Genomic DNA, 21,733 nt, shown 5'->3' on the forward strand with positions numbered 1-21,733 from the left:
AGTTTGAAAATCTGGAAAACAGTATTGTCTGGGAAGTGTTCTCGGAGCTTTCTGCAGACAGACGGCCTTATATCCTTCTCGTAACTACCCCTTATAGGTGCCCTTGTCATGCCCGCCTCACTCCAGACGTCCTGCTCTTACCCAGAAGATTACGCTGCCTCCTGGAGAGGAGAAGTCAGACACAGGTCATACAAAATGAAGGCACACTGAGTCAAAATGCGCAGTGCCCTGTCTGCGAGCCCCAGACGCCTCTTCTGGACCTGCTGTCTTTCCACCTTGGACCTTAAAGCATTCTGAGGACGAGGTCTGTTTTGATGAACAGACTTGAAGCACAGAAACACCAACTGAGGCAGCATCCGGCCAGTTCGGTGCCCCCAGGTCAGTGACAGCTGGTCGGAGTGGACCCTGACTGTTGGACGTTACCTGATCCAGAGCTGCATACCTTTTCCCCGGACTGAACTGCGTCTCCTTGGAACAATTTTACTACACATTTACGGTTCCCGACCCCAAGGAAGGAAGCACGGGAACTGCTCATACAAGAATGAAACGGGCCGTTGGGGTAGGTCACAGGGTTGGCTTCAGAATCAAACAAACCTGGGTTTGAATCCCAACGTGCCACCCACTAGATGTATGACCCTGGCTACAAGGTGTGGTCCACTGTCCCCTTCGCTTGACATTGACAACTTGTCTGAGCACCCAGTGAATGGAAGCTTCCTTCCCAGGAGACCTCAGACTTTGAGCAGAGCTCCTGCCCCCGCCCCTTGGGTCTCAGGGCTTCGGTACACAAGGGCTGACTTCCGGTTACCGGTGGGTGCATCTCTATCTCTATGCCTGGGGCTTTCTCCCACATCATGGAAATCGCTCTGCCCTGGCACGTGACAACCTGGGAATGTCTGATATTGACACTCCCTGAAAGAATGCTCAAATGACGTCTGATGGGATCTGGTGTGCCAACACCCCCACTCCATCTCCCTTGGGTTGGACAATTCTGTGTCCGTTCTACACTGTTCCCCAAACTCCCGTCACTCATTGTCATAGCTGGCGTCCTTCACTCACGGCTGTCCTTTCTGTCTCCCCTCCCACCCACCCACCAGCCTTCTCGTCACACCTCAAATAAACTACTTGAATTCAAATCCTTGTCTCAGAGCCCCTTGCGAGGGAATCATACTAAGGCAGGTTTCTACCTGAAAATTTCGAATGTAATGCTAACAGAAGCCAGGCAGGAAATACAATTTAACAAGTAGGGGAAGAATCTAATCGCTCATCCTTTCAATACGTGTGTCTTGTACAACCCTGGTTACTGGTAGAAAAAAACGAAGTGCACATCTTAGCAAGATTCTTGACCATTAAGGATAAATTTAGTTATGATGAGATCTAGCCACGGTATATATTTTTAAGACAGGAAGTAAACTAAGAGACAGGACACAGACTCTTAAAAGAAAAGTCTTCAACCAAAAAACATCTCCTGGAAAACATGTGTAAGTTGCTATTCACTAAAACTTTGCTTTACTGTAAAGATTTCCCATACATTCCGAGCATTAAAGATTTAGCTCTCTCTGCTAATGTTGGTCTTCCCTGGTGAACACTCAGGTTAGGATATGGGACCCTAGAAAGATACATGGCCACCCCACAGCATCACATATAATCAGTTTTATTGCCAGGTAAGAAATTCATATTAATATAGTGAATACATATGTTTACAAATAAACATTCTTAGAAAACAAACAAATGTGTTTTTTGTTTCTTCATTGTAGGAAGTGTTATTGGTATCATAAACTCTGCAGTTGTTGACAAGTATTAACACAGGTTTACTTGCAGAACATATGGTTACTAAAATATTCGCACATAAAAGATGCTCCATTTGCACAAAAAACTGGGGGAGTTTGATGGGGAGGCCAGGCAGAGCCCAAGGCAGATGGAGGCTGAGACGCTCTGGGAGGGCAAAGGGCAGTCAGACTGGACCCACTGGGTTGGAAGTCAGGGACAGCTAAAGGCCAGTCGAGATTAGTGACGGCTTGGAGGGGGAAGGGAGAGTCAGTCTCTGCTTCGCTCTGGTTTCTCTCTTCTATGTCTCCCCACTTGGGCTATTGGACCCTTGGCAGGCACAGTTCCCTACGTCCTCCCTTATGATACTCTTTCAGCATCACGAGGTCTGTCACCCTCCCTAGGGGAAGGTGAAGAATGAACTTCCCTGGGCCACACTTCTCCCCTTGGTTGGGTTCCCAAAGCCAACTGGAAAGTGCCGTTCTTCTGGGACTGCCATCACTGCTGCGTCCTTTCGACCATGCCACAACTTTCCTGCCAAAATTAGAGCTGCGGGGCCCCCACAAACGAAACTCACTGGATGACATTATCTCAGGAGAGAAGGAACGTGGAGAATCAATAAAATCCTGCAGATTCAGAGACCAAGAAAGGTCCTTGATCAGGGTTGGGATAAAGGTGAGATGAGGGCTAGGATCAAATACGAGCCAAAAGGGAGACCAGGATTACAGACCTTTGGAGCTGGAGGGAACCTCAGAGATGAGCCAAGCCCGTATTTCCTGAAGTATAGGCTGTGTGTGAACCACTAGCGTACACAAAATGACCATGAGAAGTACACGGGTATAGCACTAAACACGGAGTCACACAGAACATGGCTCCCTTTGCATTTTGGTCGGTCCATCTGGTTGCTTCAAGGAGAAAGTCTCCATTAGATGCTGGTATATCTTTGCCAACTCTTTAACATCTGATCTCATTTTGATAAAGAAAAGGGAGGGAGAGGGAGAGAGAGAGAGAGAGAGAGAGAGAGAACACAAAAGCCAGGCTGTAGGTTCAGAGCCTTCCACAGACAATAGTATGTAGCTAGAACTTAACAGCCACTTCTTTGTAGTTATTTTTATACTTACTTTCTACTTAGGGTGACTGATAACTGGTTTTCTATTTGTGATGATGGCGGAAAGTTTTCCTTTTTAAAAGTTAAATGTGTTAAAAAATGAATCAGTTCCAAGGCCAGCGGTGTTTACTCCGCTCTGGGGGGAGCGCTGGGGTCTCAGGGGAAAGACTGAGAAAGTGGACAGTAAATGTCCCACCCCTGCTTCGTGCAGCACAGAGCCTCATTATAAAAGGGATCTTCTATAGGGGCTTCTGTGCATGATTTCACTTATTTTTTTTAATGGGCAGAGGGTCTGCTATTTCAAAAAGCTTGAAAAGCTCAATCTAGCCCCTACTCCTCGTGTTTCCAATGGGAGACCAAGATGCATTGTCAGAGTCGCCAGATCAGCTGGGAGTGAAAAGGAGAACCAACACCGGGTTCCTCTGAATCCACGATGTCAGAGTGGAGAGATGGGAGAGGCAGACGCTGGAGTTCCGCGTCCCAGGAAGTGCTCTGAGTGTTGAGAAACCAGACCTAGGGCAGCTTCTGAAACCAAAACCGCTAAGGGGTCTCTCAAAGGTTCCTGTTAATTAGCTAAGACCTTCAGGGACTGGTTGAAAACATCTCACCTTAAGTGAAAATCTCCTCTCTCTCAGCAACCTTCTTGGGCTTCCACTAAACAAAGAGAATTAGTCCGAAAATTGCCTTTGCTGGGACACCCAAGGGCTGGAGAACCCATCTGAAAACATCCTCAGGGAGTTCTGGATGGGAGATGAACACCTTGGAGAGGTCGTTTGGAGGGCCCGTGGGAACTGGGGGACGCAGAAATGCCTGACAGTTTGGGGAGCTAGAAAATGGTAGAACTCATGGATTTCTGACAATGTGGGGGGTAGGGAGGTCTCAGTCTTTAGGTTCCCCTGACACTGCAGCAGCCCCCTCAGAGGGTGTGATGGGGTGGGCTCACCAACAATGGGAGGATGGAGACACCTACTACTGCAGAAAAACAGGACAGAGGGGGGCAAAGAGAACACAGGTTGCACTTGGGAAACAAGACTGTCGTTAAACAGTGACACACTGAAGGCACCACCCACGCTTATGACATTTTTCAGTCCACAGCAGTTGAAGTTCGGCAGCGGCGGCGGTAACGGGCTGAAAGGAAGGGACTCAGGGGACCGACAGTTAACAGAGGGCTGGTGTGTGTGTCTGTGTCTTGTCTCGGTGGCGAGGGGGACACACCACACTTCAGAGGTTCGGGTCCCCGTCTCACCTCTTACAGACTTTTCATCTGTGATTTTTTTTTTTCCTTGATGTCGTTGTTGATATATCCAAGCCTTGGAAATTTGGGACAACAGTTAATTTGCTTTGCTGTTCTCGGCTCTTTTGTAGTGGGCTTATAGTTCATTTTTCTTTTCTTAAAATAAAGTTACTTAATACTCTCTGGACCCTGTCCCCGCCACAGAAGCCTATCCCCCCTATTTCCATGTGCACAATCCTGAGGGCTGTTCTCAAACGTTCTTCCCAATCAGTGTCGGTGGGTTCGGAGTCATGTATGTTTTTCTGAGTTTGAGTGTTGTTTTTTGCTTCCCACGTTGCTGATATGAAAAGGACTGTAAATATGGTTGGGGTTCATTACTGTCTCACGCTCGTCAAAACTGTGTGTCCGTGTCACCACGCCTCAGGCTTAGAAAAGGCTTATCATGTGCACAGGTGCCTCCCGAACGACGCCTCTTCTCACACACACTCTTCTCCAGTGCCCACCTCATTCTCTGCCCCCTTCTAGCGGGGCTCGCTCACCCAGAAACAGACAGCACGTGGCAAGTGGTATATGTGCTCAAATGGACAATTTCTCTAAATTGTGCTACTGTTATTTTTCATCATGGATTTTTTAGTTTCAAGTTCGGAGGAAAAGAAAAATTACCCCCATGTTTTGGGCCTGTGAGCCGGCCACCTTGGGCCTGAAGTCGAAAGAGCGTGCCTCAGTTTCCCTCTGCTGTATTGCTGGACGTCCATGCTTCGGTCCTGCTCAGCCGCCCACCGACACGTGTTAGGCATGACCCAGGAAACGTGTGATTCCATGTCCCCAGCAGGTTTCTGGTTGGTTGGTATAGAGGGTGAGTGAGTGGGTGGCTGTCGGGAGTGGGCCAGGGAGGGGGCGGGCGGGGATGTTTTTTTGCCTCTCAGTTGAGTGTGGTCTCCAGGACGCTCTGAAGCAAAAGCTCAGACAGTCACTTCTGTTTTGCTGTTGGTGATGAAGTACGGCTGTGAGGGTGGGTAGTGCTGGGTGCGAGTCCCCAAGGGGTCGCTGGAGCCTGACTCGGCCGTGCCCAGCTTGCCTTTGTTGCCGTAAGCCTGCCGCCGGAGAGACTGCTCGTTGGGGTCCCAACCCTTGAAGTTGGCGGTGGAATTGTAGGCCAGGGGATGTGGGGGCATCTTGTTGGTGCGAGACTTCTGTCCGTTCTGCTTGGCGGGGCCCTGCTCTGGGCTGAGGGCCCGCGGCTCCTCCTCCGCTCTGACGGGGTGTAGGGGGAGGCTCCCCTTTGCGGCCAGCTCGGCCAGGTGCCGGCGTTTGGCGTAGAAGTCATCACTGACCTTGTCGGCTGGACAGTGGGACAGGTGGATGGTGACGGGAAGGAGAGAGCAGAGAAGGGAGAGAGGAGAGAGAAAGACAGTTAGGGATTGGCAGCTGAACCCGAGGACAGCGTCAGAGAGGGCCACAGTCCACACGAGACACACACTAGAAATAGAAACTCCACCTGGAACAGACGGAAGGACAAGATCGTGTCCTTTTCACAAACAAGAGCAGGACTGGGGGGGTCAGGGCAGCCCCAACAGAATCTCGAGGACCCCCCCCCCAAATGAACACTTCTCCCACCACAGGCACATCCAGCACTCGGCTTTCTTACAAAATGCAGGTATTGTTTCTTCATTATTAAAGCTGATGCAGTCTCATTAGCAAAACGATTGAACATGGCGAGAAACATTCTGTCTATCCCCACCGCTCCAGAGAGCCGGTATCAGCCTTGGAGTGTCTTTCCTCCTGGTCTTCTCAGCACACAGGGTTTCACTGGGAATTTTTATTAGTGTGTTTGTTTGCTTTCAGCAGGGAAGCAGACCCGTGTTCAAATCCCAACTCTGCCACCTACTAGCAGCAAAGCGTTGGCTCAGTTACTTAATGTTTATTAGCCTCAGTTTCTGCACAAGGCACGTAATTACAATACACAAGTATATTTCATTGGGCTGTCTGGAGAGTTGGGTGATACGATGTGTGCTACGTGTGTAGATATTAGCCACCAGCACGATGCCGTAAATAACCGATTGCTCACACTCATCTATCAAGCATCGCTTCCTGTTGGTATAAATGATCCATCAACAGCATTTTAATGTCCACATAATATTTCATCGAATGAAACTTTCGAGATTAATCACTCCCCCTCCTGATGACCATTCAAGCTGTGCCAATATTTTGCTAATATAAATAAAGCTGAGATGAGAATCTTCTGGACTAAAGATCTCCTTGTAGTGAGAAGTTCGAATTTAGACCACTTCTAAAACTATTTTCTCAGTCTCCATCAGGGGATGGCAGAGTGTTGCCTATGGACGCCACTGGCTGTCGCCTGTGTCTGTATTAATAAAGTTTTCCTGGAATACTCCCATTCCCCCTCGTTCACCTACTGTCCACGGCTGCTTTTGTTCTGCAGTGTAGACCAGAGTATGTGCTGCAAGGCCCACAGAGCCTGAAATATTTACCATCCAGCCCTGCAATGAGTTACCTGACGGGAAATTACTGTGTCAAAGGGCCTAAACATCATGAAGACCCTTGGTACACATTGCCGACTAAGCTACAAGAGCGTGCCGCCAATTTTCACTCTGTTTCACCCGTCTACAGCACTGCTTTCTTTCTTCCTTTTTTTTCTTTTTTTCTCTTTCTTTATTTCTTCCTTTCTCTTTCTCTCTCCCTTCCTTTTCTTTCTCCCCCCGTACCCTTCTTTCTTTCTCTCACTCTCCCCCCCAACCGTCTTCCTCTCTCTTTCTCTTTCTCTCCTGATTTATTTATTTGATCATTTTATGAGACCTTTTCTTTTTTTTTCTCTTGCAAATTTTTAAAGATCCTCCATACTTTTAAAATTAAATTCTTATCAATATGCCTTTGAATTAACGTGTCTCCGGCGACCAGAAATCTTTGCTGCTGTTTCAGTCACACTTACAACAACGTCCCACACTATCACACGTGTGAATTTATGTAAATTCATGGAGACAGTCACAGTTTCAGGTCTCTTGCCTCATTTCAAGAACCCTGATTTTAATCCTACTTGGCAGATTAGGAAACTGTCAAGCTCAGGCCTGGGAAACAAGTTAACTAAGGTTAAATCGTAACCCACAGCTAGCGGCTGAGCCAGGGTAGAACCTAAGTCCATTAGACATGATTCAATGCTTCGGAAAGGCCAGCAGGGGAAAGCCTTGGTTTCAGGACTGAGTGGGCAATAATACACCCCATTTGCCCCCTGTGGGTCCAGGACAGACGTCACTTATTGATCATTGCACTGTTTCCTGGCAAGTGTGGCCTCCGCTCAGACCCCTTAACACCCCCAGAAGCTGCATACATGTTCACTTTCCAGGCTTAAGACACTTTCAGTTGGGTTTCTCTTCCTGTTCATGCCAGCAACCCTGGAGGATGCCATCTTTCAAGGGAAAGTCCCCCTTTCCATAAATTCTAGAGCTGCCTGAAGATCCAGAATGTCGACGCCAAAAGGAACCCGGGAATCTGCTACTGATGAGCTCACATCCCCACACCATGCGCTGCTTAACGTGGCGTGAGTCAGCTTCACGTCGATGGGAGAGCCCCGTCTTTCGGTCTTCCAGAAGAAAGTTCTAGGTGCCAAGTTCCCAATGCCATGAAGTTCCCATAGAAAAATTCTCTGAAATCCCCCTTGGACTTCAGAAGAGATTCAGTGGCACCTCCCACTTGAGGTGGCCACGCCTGACACCTAAACCATGACCCACACCCATCCTTCCCCAGGCTCTCCCTGCTCGCTCGCATGGGAACACCAGCTTACGGGTCATTCGAGCCACAAATGTGGCAGAGTAGTTGCCTTCGCGTCCTCTTGTCCCCCAGCACAACTGCTGAATCACCAGGCCCTTCTAGCCCTAGCGGACAAATGCCTCCCTAACCTATTCCGTTTCTGCTCCCCACTTGGAATGTTACTCCCTCCCTCATTTCATGTCCTCCAGTCCCTTCCCCACACTGCAGCCAAAGGCATGTTTCTAAAACGCACAACTGATGGCGTCGCTCATGTACCAAGACCTCTTCCAGCAATTTGTTCAGTCATTTAGTGACCCCCGAATAGACACGAGGCATACACTGCACAATGGAAATATAAGGGAGAATCAGAAACAGACATGGCCCCGGTCCTCGTGAGGTGTACATTCGACTAAGGAGGGTGGATAGTGACCAAATAATCCCACAAATTACATGAAAGCATAAATATGGTTCAGTAGAACAGCCAGTCCTATGAATATTTGGAGTGAGACCTCTGTGCTGGTCTGAGAACCAGGGCTGAGGTGTCCCCACCCTGCATTCACACTGGACCCTCTGTCATTTGTCTTTCAACACTGAGCTGGTGTCACCTCTCGATTCCCTCGGGCTCTCTCAGGGACCCCCGCCCTCTCTGTATCACCACACTGACCACGCTGCTTTATAATTTTCCATTTTCACATCTATATTCTCCCACTAGACTCTGAGTGCTTTGAGAGCAGGGGACCTTATCTTTCCATCTGTGTGACTGGCTGTCAACCCCAGCCATACATGGAATCACACGGGGGAGCGTTTAAAGCATTCAGATTCCTTGGTCCTTCCCACAAACCACCAGCTCAGACACAGATTTTTTAAAGCACCCGCTCCTGTCCCCACATTGGTTAATGTACATCCAGAGCTAAGGACGACAGGCAGAGCCCGGCACCTAACACAGTGCAGGCACATAGCTTTCTGTCGAGAACTAAAGGGAAGTGACCTCCCATCTCCCTCCTGTTATCTCCAACTGCCCCCCACACTAGGTCAGATCCCACCCCACTAGGCTTTGATCCATGACACGGATCATGGCTGCCAGTTTACACTTGCTGACGCAGTCCATTCATTCTTAACTGTCTCTCCCACTAGAGTTCCCAGACGGCAAGGCAGGTCTGAGTTTTGCTCATCGCTACATAAGCAATGTCCGGCCTCTCTCTAGTGGACATGAGGTACTCAAGAAATAGTCACTGAATGAATGTAGCGCAAAATACCACAAAAGCAGAGAGACTATGCGAGCAATAGCTGGGTAGATACGCCTTCCTCCTTTCCTCCCAGTAGTCTCTCACTGAAAGTCTCACGTGCCCTCATTATGTCCCAGGCATGATCCAGAACCATCCATTCCCATGTCTGTTTTTTCCAGACAATGAACTAGTCTACGTCTGCTCAGAGCAAGGGATACACTCCAGGGCTCTTGTTTCTGACAAGCCGAGAAAAAGAGATTATGAGGTGGGTGTCCCAACAGCTGGGACGGGTGATGGCTTCTCAAAAAGTTCTACATAAAAACAGCCCTAGAGGCCTTCAGCTCTCAGCAGATCAGTGCAGGTGTGCGGAGAAGCCCCTATGAAGAGGAATCGTGGAGCTTCACATGGACAATCTATAGGTTAGTGCAAACGTTATTGTGGTTTAAAAGGTTAAACATAATGGCAAAAACCGCAATTACGTTTGCACCAACCTAATACATCTTTCTCCCACCCAACTCTGAATTGGTCTCTTGGTGAACCTGGCATTGGGTACTCCCCGAGCATAGAAAGTGTTTGGTACGTGGGGTACAAGTGGAGTGGACGAGAAAATTGGTGGGCTCTGGAATCAGACACACCTGAGTTTATGAGACCTCAGGATTGTCACTTAACCTCTTATAACGCTATTCTTAGGTGCGAACAATATAAACTACTCTTAGGTTCATCATGAGGAATAAATTATACGAGACACAGAAGCTACACAGCACATTTCTGGAGTACAGTAACTAGGCAATGAATGTATTTTGTCTCCTGGCGTATAAAAGATCTGGAGGAAATCCAACAGACATTTATTGAGCACCCATTCTGGGCCAGGCAACCTGCTAAGCACAAACGAGGCATTCATCCAAACCAACCATCCTTCTCTCGTCACTTCCCTCTACCCAGCATGTGTGCCCTCACTGGCATGAGAAGGGCCCTTGATCTGCTTGGGATGGAGCGCTGACTAGGGAAGGCATCCTTGTGGATGTGCTCCTGAGCGTCTCAGGTGAGGGAACACGTGGTGTAGAGCCAAAATGGCCACAATGTTTTGCACTTCCTTCCACCAACAGGTGGCATCTATTTCCCCACCCTCTGAACCTGGCCCAGCTTTGTCCTTGGCTGTGACCGGGAGACTATAGCAGAAGTGATGTGACACGAGTCCTAACCCTGGCCTTTTAGTTCTACAACTTCTGCTCTCAGGATCTTGGAAACCTGCGTCCACGTGAAGAAGGAAGCCCGGGAGGGCTTCCTGGAGGACGAGACACCCCAGGCCACTTCCCATGTTCACAACCAACAGCCTGCTCATTGCCAGATACTGAGTGCGGTCATGTGAGACCCTATAGCCACCAGCTGACCTGCCAAGGAAGCCTGACCGAGACCAACCAATGCAGCACAAAGCACCAGAGCTGCCCAGCTCATCCAGAATCAGGAGCCCCGTCAATGGTTGCTGCTAAGTCGGAAGCTTTGGGGTAGTTTGTTCTGCAGAAGGAGGCAACTGATACAGAGCAGCATTTGCAAAAGCTCTCAGGTGGGAAGGAGCATGGTGGCTTCAAGAAACTGAAAAGATTTCTGTGGGGTAGAGGGAAGCAAGGGGTCACCCGCTTATCGGATGTCCTGTAGACAAGACTACGAGCGTGCGTCATCCGCACCCACTCGTTTGCCTGACCATCCTCCCTTCCTCCACTAGACTCAGATGTTTTAGAGAAGCGAAGAGGAGGCACAGAGTTGTTGCCTGGGGCACAAAATTGTCCTTCAGAGAATTACTTTCAAGATTATTTCAACAATAAGAATGTGGTTGGTGGTGGATGAACAGTTCCCATAACCAGGAAATGGAATTTTCATGAAACTCTCTTTCCAGTGTTTCTGGTGCCCTCTGATTTGAATCCAGAGGAGGGGGAAGAAATGCTTTCATGGCCACTCTCAGCGTTGTGCACTGTGGTCCCTGTCTTAGTATATTAAAAAGCTCTTTGTGCAAGAAATAACAGATTCATTGAACAGCCTTGAAAGCCCCATTAATGAATGCATTAACCTAATCAGCCCCGATACCTCACGGGCAGATGGCTGACAAGCAGACCAGGAAACAGATGTGTGAGCCTTTCAACAACACTGGTCCTCTCCAGTTTGATTTTTCTTCATTTAAAAAGAGGAAGAAAGAAAGAAAAAGGTGCTTTCCTTCCAGTGAGCCTAATTGCCTTGAAGGAATAGACGCTGTAAAATTAAATGGTACCTCCCTCCATCTGTCTCTCTCTTAATTAGCCGCAGACACTTACACAGGTGGGAAAGGGGCTGGAGCTTTGCTTCCGTGGAAATGGAGAGAGTCAAGGTAACAGCCAGTTTCCAAAACAAGCTGCACATCTGAGGGTCTTGGCAGGTGGCCTCCCACCTACCTTCTTTCCTTGGGCCAAAGATGTCTTAAGGAGGGGTTCCTATCGCTCGTTCTCACTTGGTGATATTCTTGGGTCTCAGGTGATGGATTTCACCTAGTAAGCAAAGCAAAGCTTTCACCATTCCTCATTTGTCCCTGTCTTTGCTCCAAGAATATGTAGAAATGGTGTGATTAATCTTCCCACCACACTTGCAAAGAAAATCCAAATTATTCGCAATGGCCCCCAAGGTCTGCATGACCTGGTCTCTGGCTGTTTGTCCATTTTTATCTGTTCCACACTTATTGTGAACCCATCACAGAGTGGATTTGTTTCCTAGGGCTGCCATAATAAATCACCACGAACTGGGCAGCTTAAAACAACAGAAATGTATTCTCTCACAGTTCTGGAGGCCAGACGTCTAAAATCCAAGTGCCGGCAGAGCCATGCTCCTGAACACTCTAGCGGAGGACGCTTCCTGGTCTCTTCTAGCTTCTGGAGGTTGTTGCCATCCATGGCATTCCGTGCCTTGTAGCTGCATCGTTCCGGGATTTCCCTCTGGCTTCAGAGGGCCGTCCTCTCTGGGTGTGTCTATGCATCCAAATTTCCCTCTTCTTATGTGGACACTGGTCACTGGATTGAGACCCACATTAATTAAGTATGACCTCACTGTAACTCCATGACAGCTGCAAAGACCTATATCCAAGTGTGGTCACAGTCTGACGTTCCAAGTGGATACAAATTTTTTTTTTTGGGGGGTGGAGGGCACTATTCAATACAGTTTGCACAGGATTCCTTTCCGTTCCTGAACACACAAAGCTTTTCATCTCAGAGCCATTGGACCTGTTGTGCCTGCTTTCACTCTGCCAGAGGCTCTTATTTTTGGTTGCAAATCTTGATCTTTCTTGTCATTTGGTTCTCTAATCAAAGGCCACCTCCTCAAAAAACTCCCTCCTGATGACCCAACCAAAACAGAGCACCCCTTGACCCATTGCTACCATCACCTCTCTAGGATGACCGTAGCCTGTATCATTCTATGAAATTCTCTTTCTTAGTTACTTGTGTATTAACTGTCTCCCTCGACTAGAATACAAGCTCCCAGGGGTATAGAGATCAACTCCTTAAACGTCTACACTGACCTGAGAAAATATTGTAAAAGTCTACTACTTGTCTCCCAGACCTCTTCTACCTTTTTTCTTGGGCACACAATCGCTCAGCTCCAAACTAGATTTTCCCAGTCTCCTTGGAAGCTAAATTTGGCCATGTGTCTAATCACTCACCAATGGAAAGGTAGCAAAAGTAATGCATCTGATATTGACTTCGCTTTACTTGCTTTAAGGAAAACTGGTTGACCTGGGTTTTCTCTCTCCCGCCTTCCCATAGGCTATGCCAACAAGGAACTACAACAATGCAGAAGAGGATAATATGGTAGAGAGAGGTAGAGCAACAATGTTGAAGGAACCTGGGTCCCTGAATGACAACTTGGAGCAGAGCTGCTCCACCAGGCTGGGCCCTTGGAGATACTACACGAGAGAGAAATAGACTTCTTTCTTTAAAGCCACTGTATTGTGGCCTTTTGGTACAATTGGACAGTATTTACTTTTTACTTATAGAAGAGTATTTTCAGTATCTCTGCTTTTCTTTTCTCCTTCACAAGCTGAATTAAAAAGTAAAAGGGGAAACGGTTTTACGGTGTAAAAAAATATCCAGTTATTTCTCTCTCCTTTTGAAATATGTGCTACAAAGCTGTACAGGTTCCTGAGGCTCTCTCAGCAGGCAGGAACAAGAAAGGCAGGAAAAAGGCCTAGCTTCACAGGCAAGAGAGGGCCGGGGAGGAGATGGGAAGACTTGTCTTTATGGCAAATTAGCTCTGTTTCATCTGATTCTGGGCCTTGCTACAGAGACGCAAGTAGGGAAAATCACATTTGAACCAGGTTCTAATGAAGCTCTGGGCTCTAGGTTCTTCCCATGAGGCCCCGTACCTTCCCTGAAGCCATGTCTCCCTAAGGGAGACAATTGGTAAGGGGAGGCCAGGAGCCTAGCCTATTTTGGTCTTAACCATGAAGGTTCCCAATAGGGGGTACCACTTCCTTTGCTGGAGAGGATTCTGAACTAGCACCTGGCTGGAGCTTTGTACCTAAGCTGTCCAGGATGTCCCATGAGCCCCTCTGTTGTTGTTGCAGGGAGCCCTGTGTCAAAGTCTTGCTTGTGACAGGTCTCTGAAACCTCAGGCCCTCTGTCCCTGCCCTTAGGCAGTCCTGCTAGGCAGTCACCACTTTCTGAAAGGTGGTTGGACAAAGGTGGATGATCTCAGGCTCCAGCCATGGCTGACCACAGACCTCTGCACAGAAAGGCCCGGGATGGAAACTGTATACTCATTCACTGCCTTTGCACGCATCCTGCATTGCTGCTCCATACATGGAGGCGTTTCTATTCAGAAATTCACTGTGTGCTCTGTCTTCTAATCAATTTCCCAGCTGGGGAAATTTTATTCAACTGTTGGTGTGTTTTTTTTTGTTGGTTTTTTTTTTTGTTTTGTTTTTTAATGAAGCAAATAAAGTTTAACTATCCTTAATCTTATGTACCTCCTTCCAATTTGCTGTAGCAAAGGACCAGCTCAAAGTAGATAATGATAAGATCTGGGACCCTATATTAGATTAATGCCTGAATGACCTCAATTCTTCACCCTTCCCTGGATCCACACTCTTTTCATGTGACTTTGAAACTCCCCCCCAGAAGGGAGGACCTGGCTTCCTCACCGCTGGATTCTGAGTTCATCCACGTAACTAAGGAATGTACGCATGCATGACACAAACAGAAGTTTGAAAAAGTGCTTGCTGGTGTTGGGTGGCTCTCCTGCACCTCTGCCATCATCATGGGAACATGTCCACCCGCTCTGAGGATGAAAGACGCCTGGGGCAGTGTCAAGTCACCCCAGCCATTCCAGCTAGATCAGCCAGCATGTAGCCAGCTCCCAGACACATGGCAGGTTCAGAGGAGATGAGGAGAACCTTCCAGAGCAGCATGAATCGCCGGCACACAGACGCCTGATCGCAATAGATGATGAGCTACATAATTTATAAGCCATGCGATGAGAGGTCATTTGTTACACAGCATTATGGTGGCAATGGATAACTGATACAAATACCAATCAGCCCCTCACCCTACTTCTAGGAAGAGCCCCAGTTTTGAGGGGGGACCAACCTCTCCCCTATTCTTAGCCCATGCGGTTTGGATGACATACGCCTCCACTCCTCTACCCTCTAGCCATGCCCCAGTGACGACAAACAACCCATCTCATTGCCCTCACCACAACGATTTGTTCAGAGGTGGGCACGTGACAAGCCAATCAAAGCTAAGCCTGGGATCTCTACTTATAGCGATAGAGCGGGTTAATCAGCTCAGTCATCCAAATCTCCCATTTTATAGGAGAGGCAACTGAAGCTGTTGCCTCAAGAACACCCACATCAACAACGGGGTCTAGAATATAATTCTCCTGACTGCTACCTGGTTGATTTTTCTGGTGTATCCCAGAGTCTCTTCAGAAAAGCGACCAGGAGCCCAGCTTCGCCTAATGATATATCAGTAAAGTGTACACTGAGTGTCTACAGGGCACCGGGAGCACCGTGCTAGGTGCTGGGGAAGTGTGAATGGACGGGACCTGGCTTCGCCTCGGAGGGACGTACCTTCAAACCAGTCAAGTGCTTGCTGCAATCTTGCTGCAGTGGAGTTTTCTGCAAAGCAAAGAATCTCCTCCCTGCCTCCCTTCAAGCCCTATGGGCGCCCAAGGAAGCTCGTCAAAACTCTGAGGCTTGCTACATGCTTTACAAAAGAGGCCGAACTCAAGAGCTGGTGGGATTTGATTTTTATGAAAAAAAAAAAAATCAACTCCCAGCCCCCTACCTGCTCTGTGCCCTACTGCTACCAGCAAACCAGTAACCAAACCAGAAAACTGCAAAAGCTCGAATTGCATGAAGTAACATTTTAAGGCTGCTTTGAGGTGGGTTCTCCCCCAGAATATGTGCATTCCAACAGGACGGTAACCCCAAATCACAGCTTTTCTATTGTCTTGTGTCTTCTGTAGCATCTCTCGGATGGACGTTACCACTGAGCTACATGCATTTTCTTAGACGAAAGAAAGTAGTAGGGTTTATTGAGTACCTGCTATGTACTACGCAGTGTTTTAGCCATTTCCCCAACATCGCCCCATCTAACCCCCTCTTAAAGATGGGTGATAAAGACAGTATCATTTTTTCCATGGAAGATGAGAACCAAGGTCCAGAGACAATGAGTAACTTGGCTGCCAAATTACTCTGCCACAGCTGATAAGGGGCAGAGCAGGACAGCAAATCTAAGACTGTCCCACTTCCAAACTTCTTACCTTCCAGCTGTGGCCCCAGCTCAAACCCCAACTAAGAAAACAGTTTTGTTTCAACAAACAACAAAAATACCCATGTCGGGAGGAACGCTGGCATGTGAAAACTGGTATTCTAGGGCAAATTGTGTTTGCATCTACGATTGGGCCTTAGGTCCAAACTTTAGTGTGCATAGAATTACCCAGAAGGTGCATCTAAAAATTGACTGAAAAAAATAGGAAAAAAAAATGTGGGGGCCCCACATCCAGTGGTTCCAGCTTCTTAGCAGTGGGTGGACTTAAGATTTATGCCTGTAAGAAGCAGCTCCCATACCTTTGGGTCAAGGCTTTAAGCTATTCTTTGAAGTCTGGGTCCTGCGGCGGGGTGTGACGTAACTGTCCTGTGTGACTTTGTATCTCAGGGGGACTCAGGTCCCGCATGTGTAAAAGCCAGAAGGAAGGCCGAAGGGATTGTGTTTTCTTGATTGCCTTCATTGGAGTGTATTACTTGCATTGTGTCAGAAAATTACTCCCCCAAACCCGATGAAGGGCAGATATCATCATTGCCTCAGTTTTAGAAATGTGGGAATGGATGTTCTGAGCCTGTGAGTGGCTTGAGCAAGAGCACACAGCCAGATTCTAATCAGCGCCAGAGGGATGAAATCACAGCACCACGCTGGCAGTTTCCCCCAGGTTCAGTGTTCCAGTGTAACACTGGACGCACAGACAAGGCAGGTGCAAAGAGTCATTTTGATTAGGAGAGTCCACTGGGCTTGAGGTGGTGGTGAAAAATTTTCATGGAGAGTTTTAAACAAGAATGCCAGGAGTTCCCAGGGTTGGGCATGAGTGGATCAACAGTAGTGACCACTAGGGGGCGACATGCATGGGGAAACCACCGGGAGTGAACAATGACTGGGTCAAATAGGTATGGTCTGTTTGCCATTTCCTGTCCTGGCAGATAACTGCTCCCCTCCAAAGTGAGTTACAGTCAATGTGGGTAAAAGTAGGCCAGTTGTCCCTTCAGGGACCTCATCCTTTCTCCTCACAGCTAGCTCCCCCTTTACCCATCCCTTCTACGTGACACCCACTCTTCTGCCTACTTCTCCACTCCTGCCCTATGTTCCCAAAGTGGGTTCCCAGCAACATTTGTGTGACCGGATGTTAAGCTAGTAACTGGTTTCCCTGAAAAGAGATCCGATGTCAAAGGCATTGGGAAAATGATGGCTTATACAGAGCTTGACAGTTTTTGTTACCACGAGAGTTTTCAGAGCCTTTCATTTGCTCACCTGCTAATAACAGTAATAATACCAGCGATAGTCTCCCTGTGTTTATCACTTTAGCACAGTGCTTGCCAAGCCCTGTGACATGTATTGTACATGGCATCTCATCGCATTGTTACAGCAACCTAGGAGGTAGGTGGAGAGCGTTGTCTCCATTTTAGAGATCAAAAAATAGAGGCCCAGATTGGTTGTGTAACTTGCTGAAGGTACTAAGAACCCCAAATGGTGTGGCCATGTTTGGAACCCTGGTGTGTGTGAGGCGAAGCCCATCACACTCTAGGATGTGGGGTGTGGGGGCCATGCAAACCCCCCAACCTGGTTGTCATGCCTTCGGGAGACTCAGCAACTGCAGGTTGAGTAGAGAACCCCAGGGGAGGATCAATGACCCCTGAGGAACCTGGCTTATCTCTGGGACCCTTTTTCTCTTCCCCAGACAAGACAGGATAAATAAAGGTGCACTTTAGCAAGACAGGTGAAATCAGCCCCATTTGGGTAGAAAAACAGCTTCCAAGCCCTTGCTTTTGACCCAGCCTGAAATAATTTTGACGTGCATCAGACAGCAAGAGGCTGGCGTGAGGACAGGCAGGCTGGCTGCCTCCAAACGCTGTCACGGGAATCGTAATGGCTTTGTTTTTCACCGGGGAGGAAAAAAAAGTTTATGCCTCAAATTAGTAGGTCTGTCATGTTCCAAATTGTTTGCATTTCTAAAAATGGACGTTGACATGTGAACAGTTATTATCTAAAGCAAGACCCAAAAATCTGCCTCTCTGAAAGCAACAACTGTGTAGTCCAAGGATACTCATTAGACACGCGGGTCTAAAGCTCTCCGGGAATATGAGGATACAGCGTGGCCCCCTTCCTTCTCCTCTCCTCCCGCTAGAGCTCAGGTCAAACTCCCCTCTTCAGACCCCTCAGAAAGATACCTGGAAACCTCACAGAACGGTCTTGTTTTTCTACAAGCAAGATTTCTCTACTCCAGTGTGGTCCCCTGACGAGCAGCCGTAGTACCCCCTTAGGACCTGTTAGCAATTCAGCCCATCAGGGCACCCACCCGAGGCCCATGAAGCAGAGTGTCCGTGTGGGGCCCAGGAGTCGGGGTTTTAGCACGGCTCCAGGGGACGCTGAGACAGGCTCAAATAGCTCAAATGTGAGATCAGTGCTGGGCGCTGCTCCCTCCAGCCCACTCACTATGCTGTCGAGTTTCTTAATTACCCTCCACTCCATTTCTTCTCTCCATCCTCTCCCCACACCAGCTCAGGTCACCACCACCCTGGATGACTGCAAGAGCCTCCCATGGGTGTCACCAATGCCACTCCACCGTCCCCTAGCCCGGCCTCAACTGGAAAAGCAGACTAATATTTGAGAATGCAAACATGGTCCTGCTAGCATCCTGCCTACAGCCCTGCAATGGCTTCTCATTTGCCCCAGTTCAAGGTCACTAAAGAGTCCGACCTTCACCTCCTTGGGACAGCTATATCTCCCCCCTCCCCCCCGCAATCCAACAAAGCACCAGGAAGGAAGAAAGAAGGGAACCGAGTTTTTGGTTTATTCTGAAAAAAGCTGTCCCCGTCACGCTCCGGTGGAAAGTGACACAGGAATTAGAGTCAGACAGACATGGGTTCAAACTGCAGCTCTACCACTGAGTAGCTCTGCGACTAGACAAGCGAGACAGCCTCGCTCACGTGTCATCTCTAAAAGGGAACGACAACGCCTGCACCCCTGGGTTTTCGGATGTTTAAACAGCATGCTGCAAAGGGCCCAGCTCTCCGTGTGGCACACAGTAGGGAGGTAACAACTTGTAGTTTCTCCTGGTCCAGCCACGCAGCCAGTTAACTCAGAGTCACGTCCATCAATTCCTCTACTTTGGATGCAACCTCAGGAAAGCTGAAAATAGCATTCTGTTCCCTAAAAGCCTAATCATTGCCAGGACCCTGGGCCAACACTCGGACTGTTTCTCTCTCCCCCGTAAGTTGTGTTTTGGCCCCTGCACGAATATGCCTTGTGTTTTGCCTGTACAGCTTTCTGAGAAAAAGCAACGTTTCCTGGAAGTCTTACCTGGGACGGTTTCTGAGAGTGACATTTTCCTTCGGGCAATGACTGTTGGGAAGCAAGGAGCAGTGATTCTTCAGCCTCACACACAGACACGCCACACCAGGGCCCCATGCACACGTGTGTATACACGTACACACACACACACACACACACACACACACACACAGAGGAGTGGAGACAGACTTGCAAGTTCACCAACACGGACACACGTGTGCACGGGGTCACACACAGACACCGGGACTCTCTGTGCCACCACGGATTGATGTGAAATCCAACAACACCTGGAGGAAAGGGCTAGAAAAGCCATACGGTACCTTTCGGTGACTTAAGTGTCGTCACTGCCCAGTCACTACCAGAACTTCCTAAAAAATAATAATCGAGAGATGCTGGTCTGTTTCACAAACACCCAGGTGCTGCGGGGGGGGGGCAGGCCTCGGGGGACCCGGGGAACAGGGCAAGGGACCGAATGTGCGAACGCAGTACACGCACACCTCTTTCCGCAAGGCTCTGAAGCAGTTTCAAGACAACGCCCAACAGAGGACCAAAACATGTCCCCTGCGAAAGGCCTAGATGTTTTCAGTGACGTAAAGGGAGAGAGAATCCTTTGGCAGTGACTAGTGCTAAGCTTCAAACTTTTAAGAAAGAAAGGAAATTTGGAGTTATAGGAGGTCATTTTGGCTAATGAAACACTGTTGACGAGATAAATTTTGATCCTGTTTTGCTGCAATCCCTCTCCTGGAAACGGTGTGTGTGTTGGGGGGTTTGGGGGGATGCATTGGCTCCAAATTGGGACACACTCCGCTGAGGGCAGCTTTACAGGCCACGTGGGGTGAGGCCTGCCCTAGCACACAGTCTGTGTTTGAAAAATATTGTTGAATGAATGAATGAATTCAAGTTTCTCCACGGAGTCACTTTTCCTAAGGTACTGAAATTCCCCGCAAAGCTAAGCTGGTTATCCGAGAATCCCATAATGCCTGGAATTGGGGTTATAAATCCGTTTTTCCAAATTGAATTCCGTTTCGGATATCCTGAATGAGCCCCGGGGGACTCTGACATTATTAGCAGAACACCATGGGGACCTCTTTCATCAAGTGAAGGATGACAATGGCTACACATGTTGCCCCTGTCTTTGGTAGGCCGTCTCTGTAAGACTGGGTTTTGCTCAAAGCGAGGCAAACCTGCCCACGTGTCTGTGCGGCAGTTGCTGCCCATTGGCTGCAGGCCTGACCAATCAGCGTGCGCTACCAGCCCCCCTTTTCTTTCATAGGGCTCTATCTGGAAAGACCAAGTCCTCAACATTTTTTTGTGCACCATTTCCAGTGATGTAACAGGCTGCCAGCTGAGGAGATGCGGGAAACGGTCTGTGATCTGAATGATTACAGAGCACAGAGATGCCCCATTTAAACATTTCCGGTTGGCCTCTTAGGCATGCCAAAGGACGCTCAAATTGCCACATCCCCCCCTGTGGATATGAACTCTATGCCCTCATCACTCACAACAGAGGGGAGATTGGAGTGACAGGAGAAGAGCGAGGAAGTTCAAGTTAATTGGGACCCACCCAGGATGACTTGATGTTTCCGCTCCCTCTGAGCCAGAGTCAATGAATCAGGAAATAGTGATGTGACCCCAGATCTGCCTGTGCGGGTGGACAGAACCCTGACTGAGTCAGAGCCACTGACCCCAAGGAGCCGACCTCACCCCCAAGTCAAACCCATCACTGTTTGCCTGAAGGCAGGAACCACGCTGCGGCCACCTCTGCCCCCACTAAGACAGGGCTTAGCTCTGGCAAAGCAGTAACAACCTTCGCTCCATCCATCCACTGCCGATAAGGGCACTTAATCAGATGGCATGCAGGCTCCCAAAAATATAGTTAAGGCTTCACTGTGCCCTTGTGGGCACTAGTGGACATGAGGTAAATATTTCTTGGGTGAAAAAATAAATTTTTATCCAAAGAGGAGGGGCCTAAGGCATTGAGAGGAAGGGGGACATGAGGGAATTGCTGGCAGATGAAAGTATTTCTTATTCTTCCTGGGATGTTGGTTACCCTAGTGTATGTATACTTCAACAATCACACTATTGTAAAATTATGATCTGTGTATTTCACTATATGTAAATTATACTTCGATGATAGTATACCTTAAATATGTTATACCTCAACTATACTCAGCATCATGAGAAAACTTTAACCTTCAAAGAAAAACAATTAATACCTTATTAAGTCCCCCCCCCACAAAGAAAGGGAGAATGGGCCTCCTTCATTTTTTTTTTGGCCTGATTATATCCTTCTGATGCCAGAAATTGCTCTCTGGAAGACAACATCATTTCATGGCAAGAACATAGAATTCTGAAACAGGCAATCCTGAGTATGGTTCTTGTCTCTGCCATTTACTAAGAGTGTGACTTTGGGAAAATCACTTATCTATGCTGATCTCAGTTTCCCCATCTGCAAAGCAGTGGGACCAATGCCTCCCTCAGAGCAGGACTGTTGGGCAGCTCAAGGATATCAGCTCCTTTTCTGCCAGAACTTGAATAAATAAACTAGTAGAGGTCA

The 21,733-nt window shown here is 48.3% G+C and overlaps 1 protein-coding gene across 2 annotated transcripts in view; it reads right to left on the bottom strand.

The window, feature by feature from the left end:
• Window positions 1-4,269: 4,269 nt before the first annotated feature.
• The window catches only part of SHISA9 (shisa family member 9), a 219,742-nt gene continuing 202,278 nt past the window's right edge, over window positions 4,270-21,733 (bottom strand). Inside the window, exons 4-5 of one of the 2 annotated variants that reach the window (XM_019750674.2) lie at window positions 19,497-19,544; window positions 4,270-5,448 (exon numbers count right to left, since the gene is read on the bottom strand). In XM_019750674.2, the coding sequence (XP_019606233.2) occupies window positions 5,069-5,448; window positions 19,497-19,544 (428 nt within the window). In that variant the 3' untranslated portion in view covers window positions 4,270-5,068. The remainder of the gene's footprint in view (window positions 5,449-19,496; window positions 19,545-21,733) is intronic. The other variant, XM_019750675.2, reaches the window with a different exon arrangement.

This window comes from Rhinolophus sinicus, linkage group LG18 (assembly GCF_036562045.2).
Source record: "Rhinolophus sinicus isolate RSC01 linkage group LG18, ASM3656204v1, whole genome shotgun sequence".
Classification (NCBI taxonomy): Eukaryota; Metazoa; Chordata; class Mammalia; order Chiroptera; family Rhinolophidae; genus Rhinolophus; species Rhinolophus sinicus.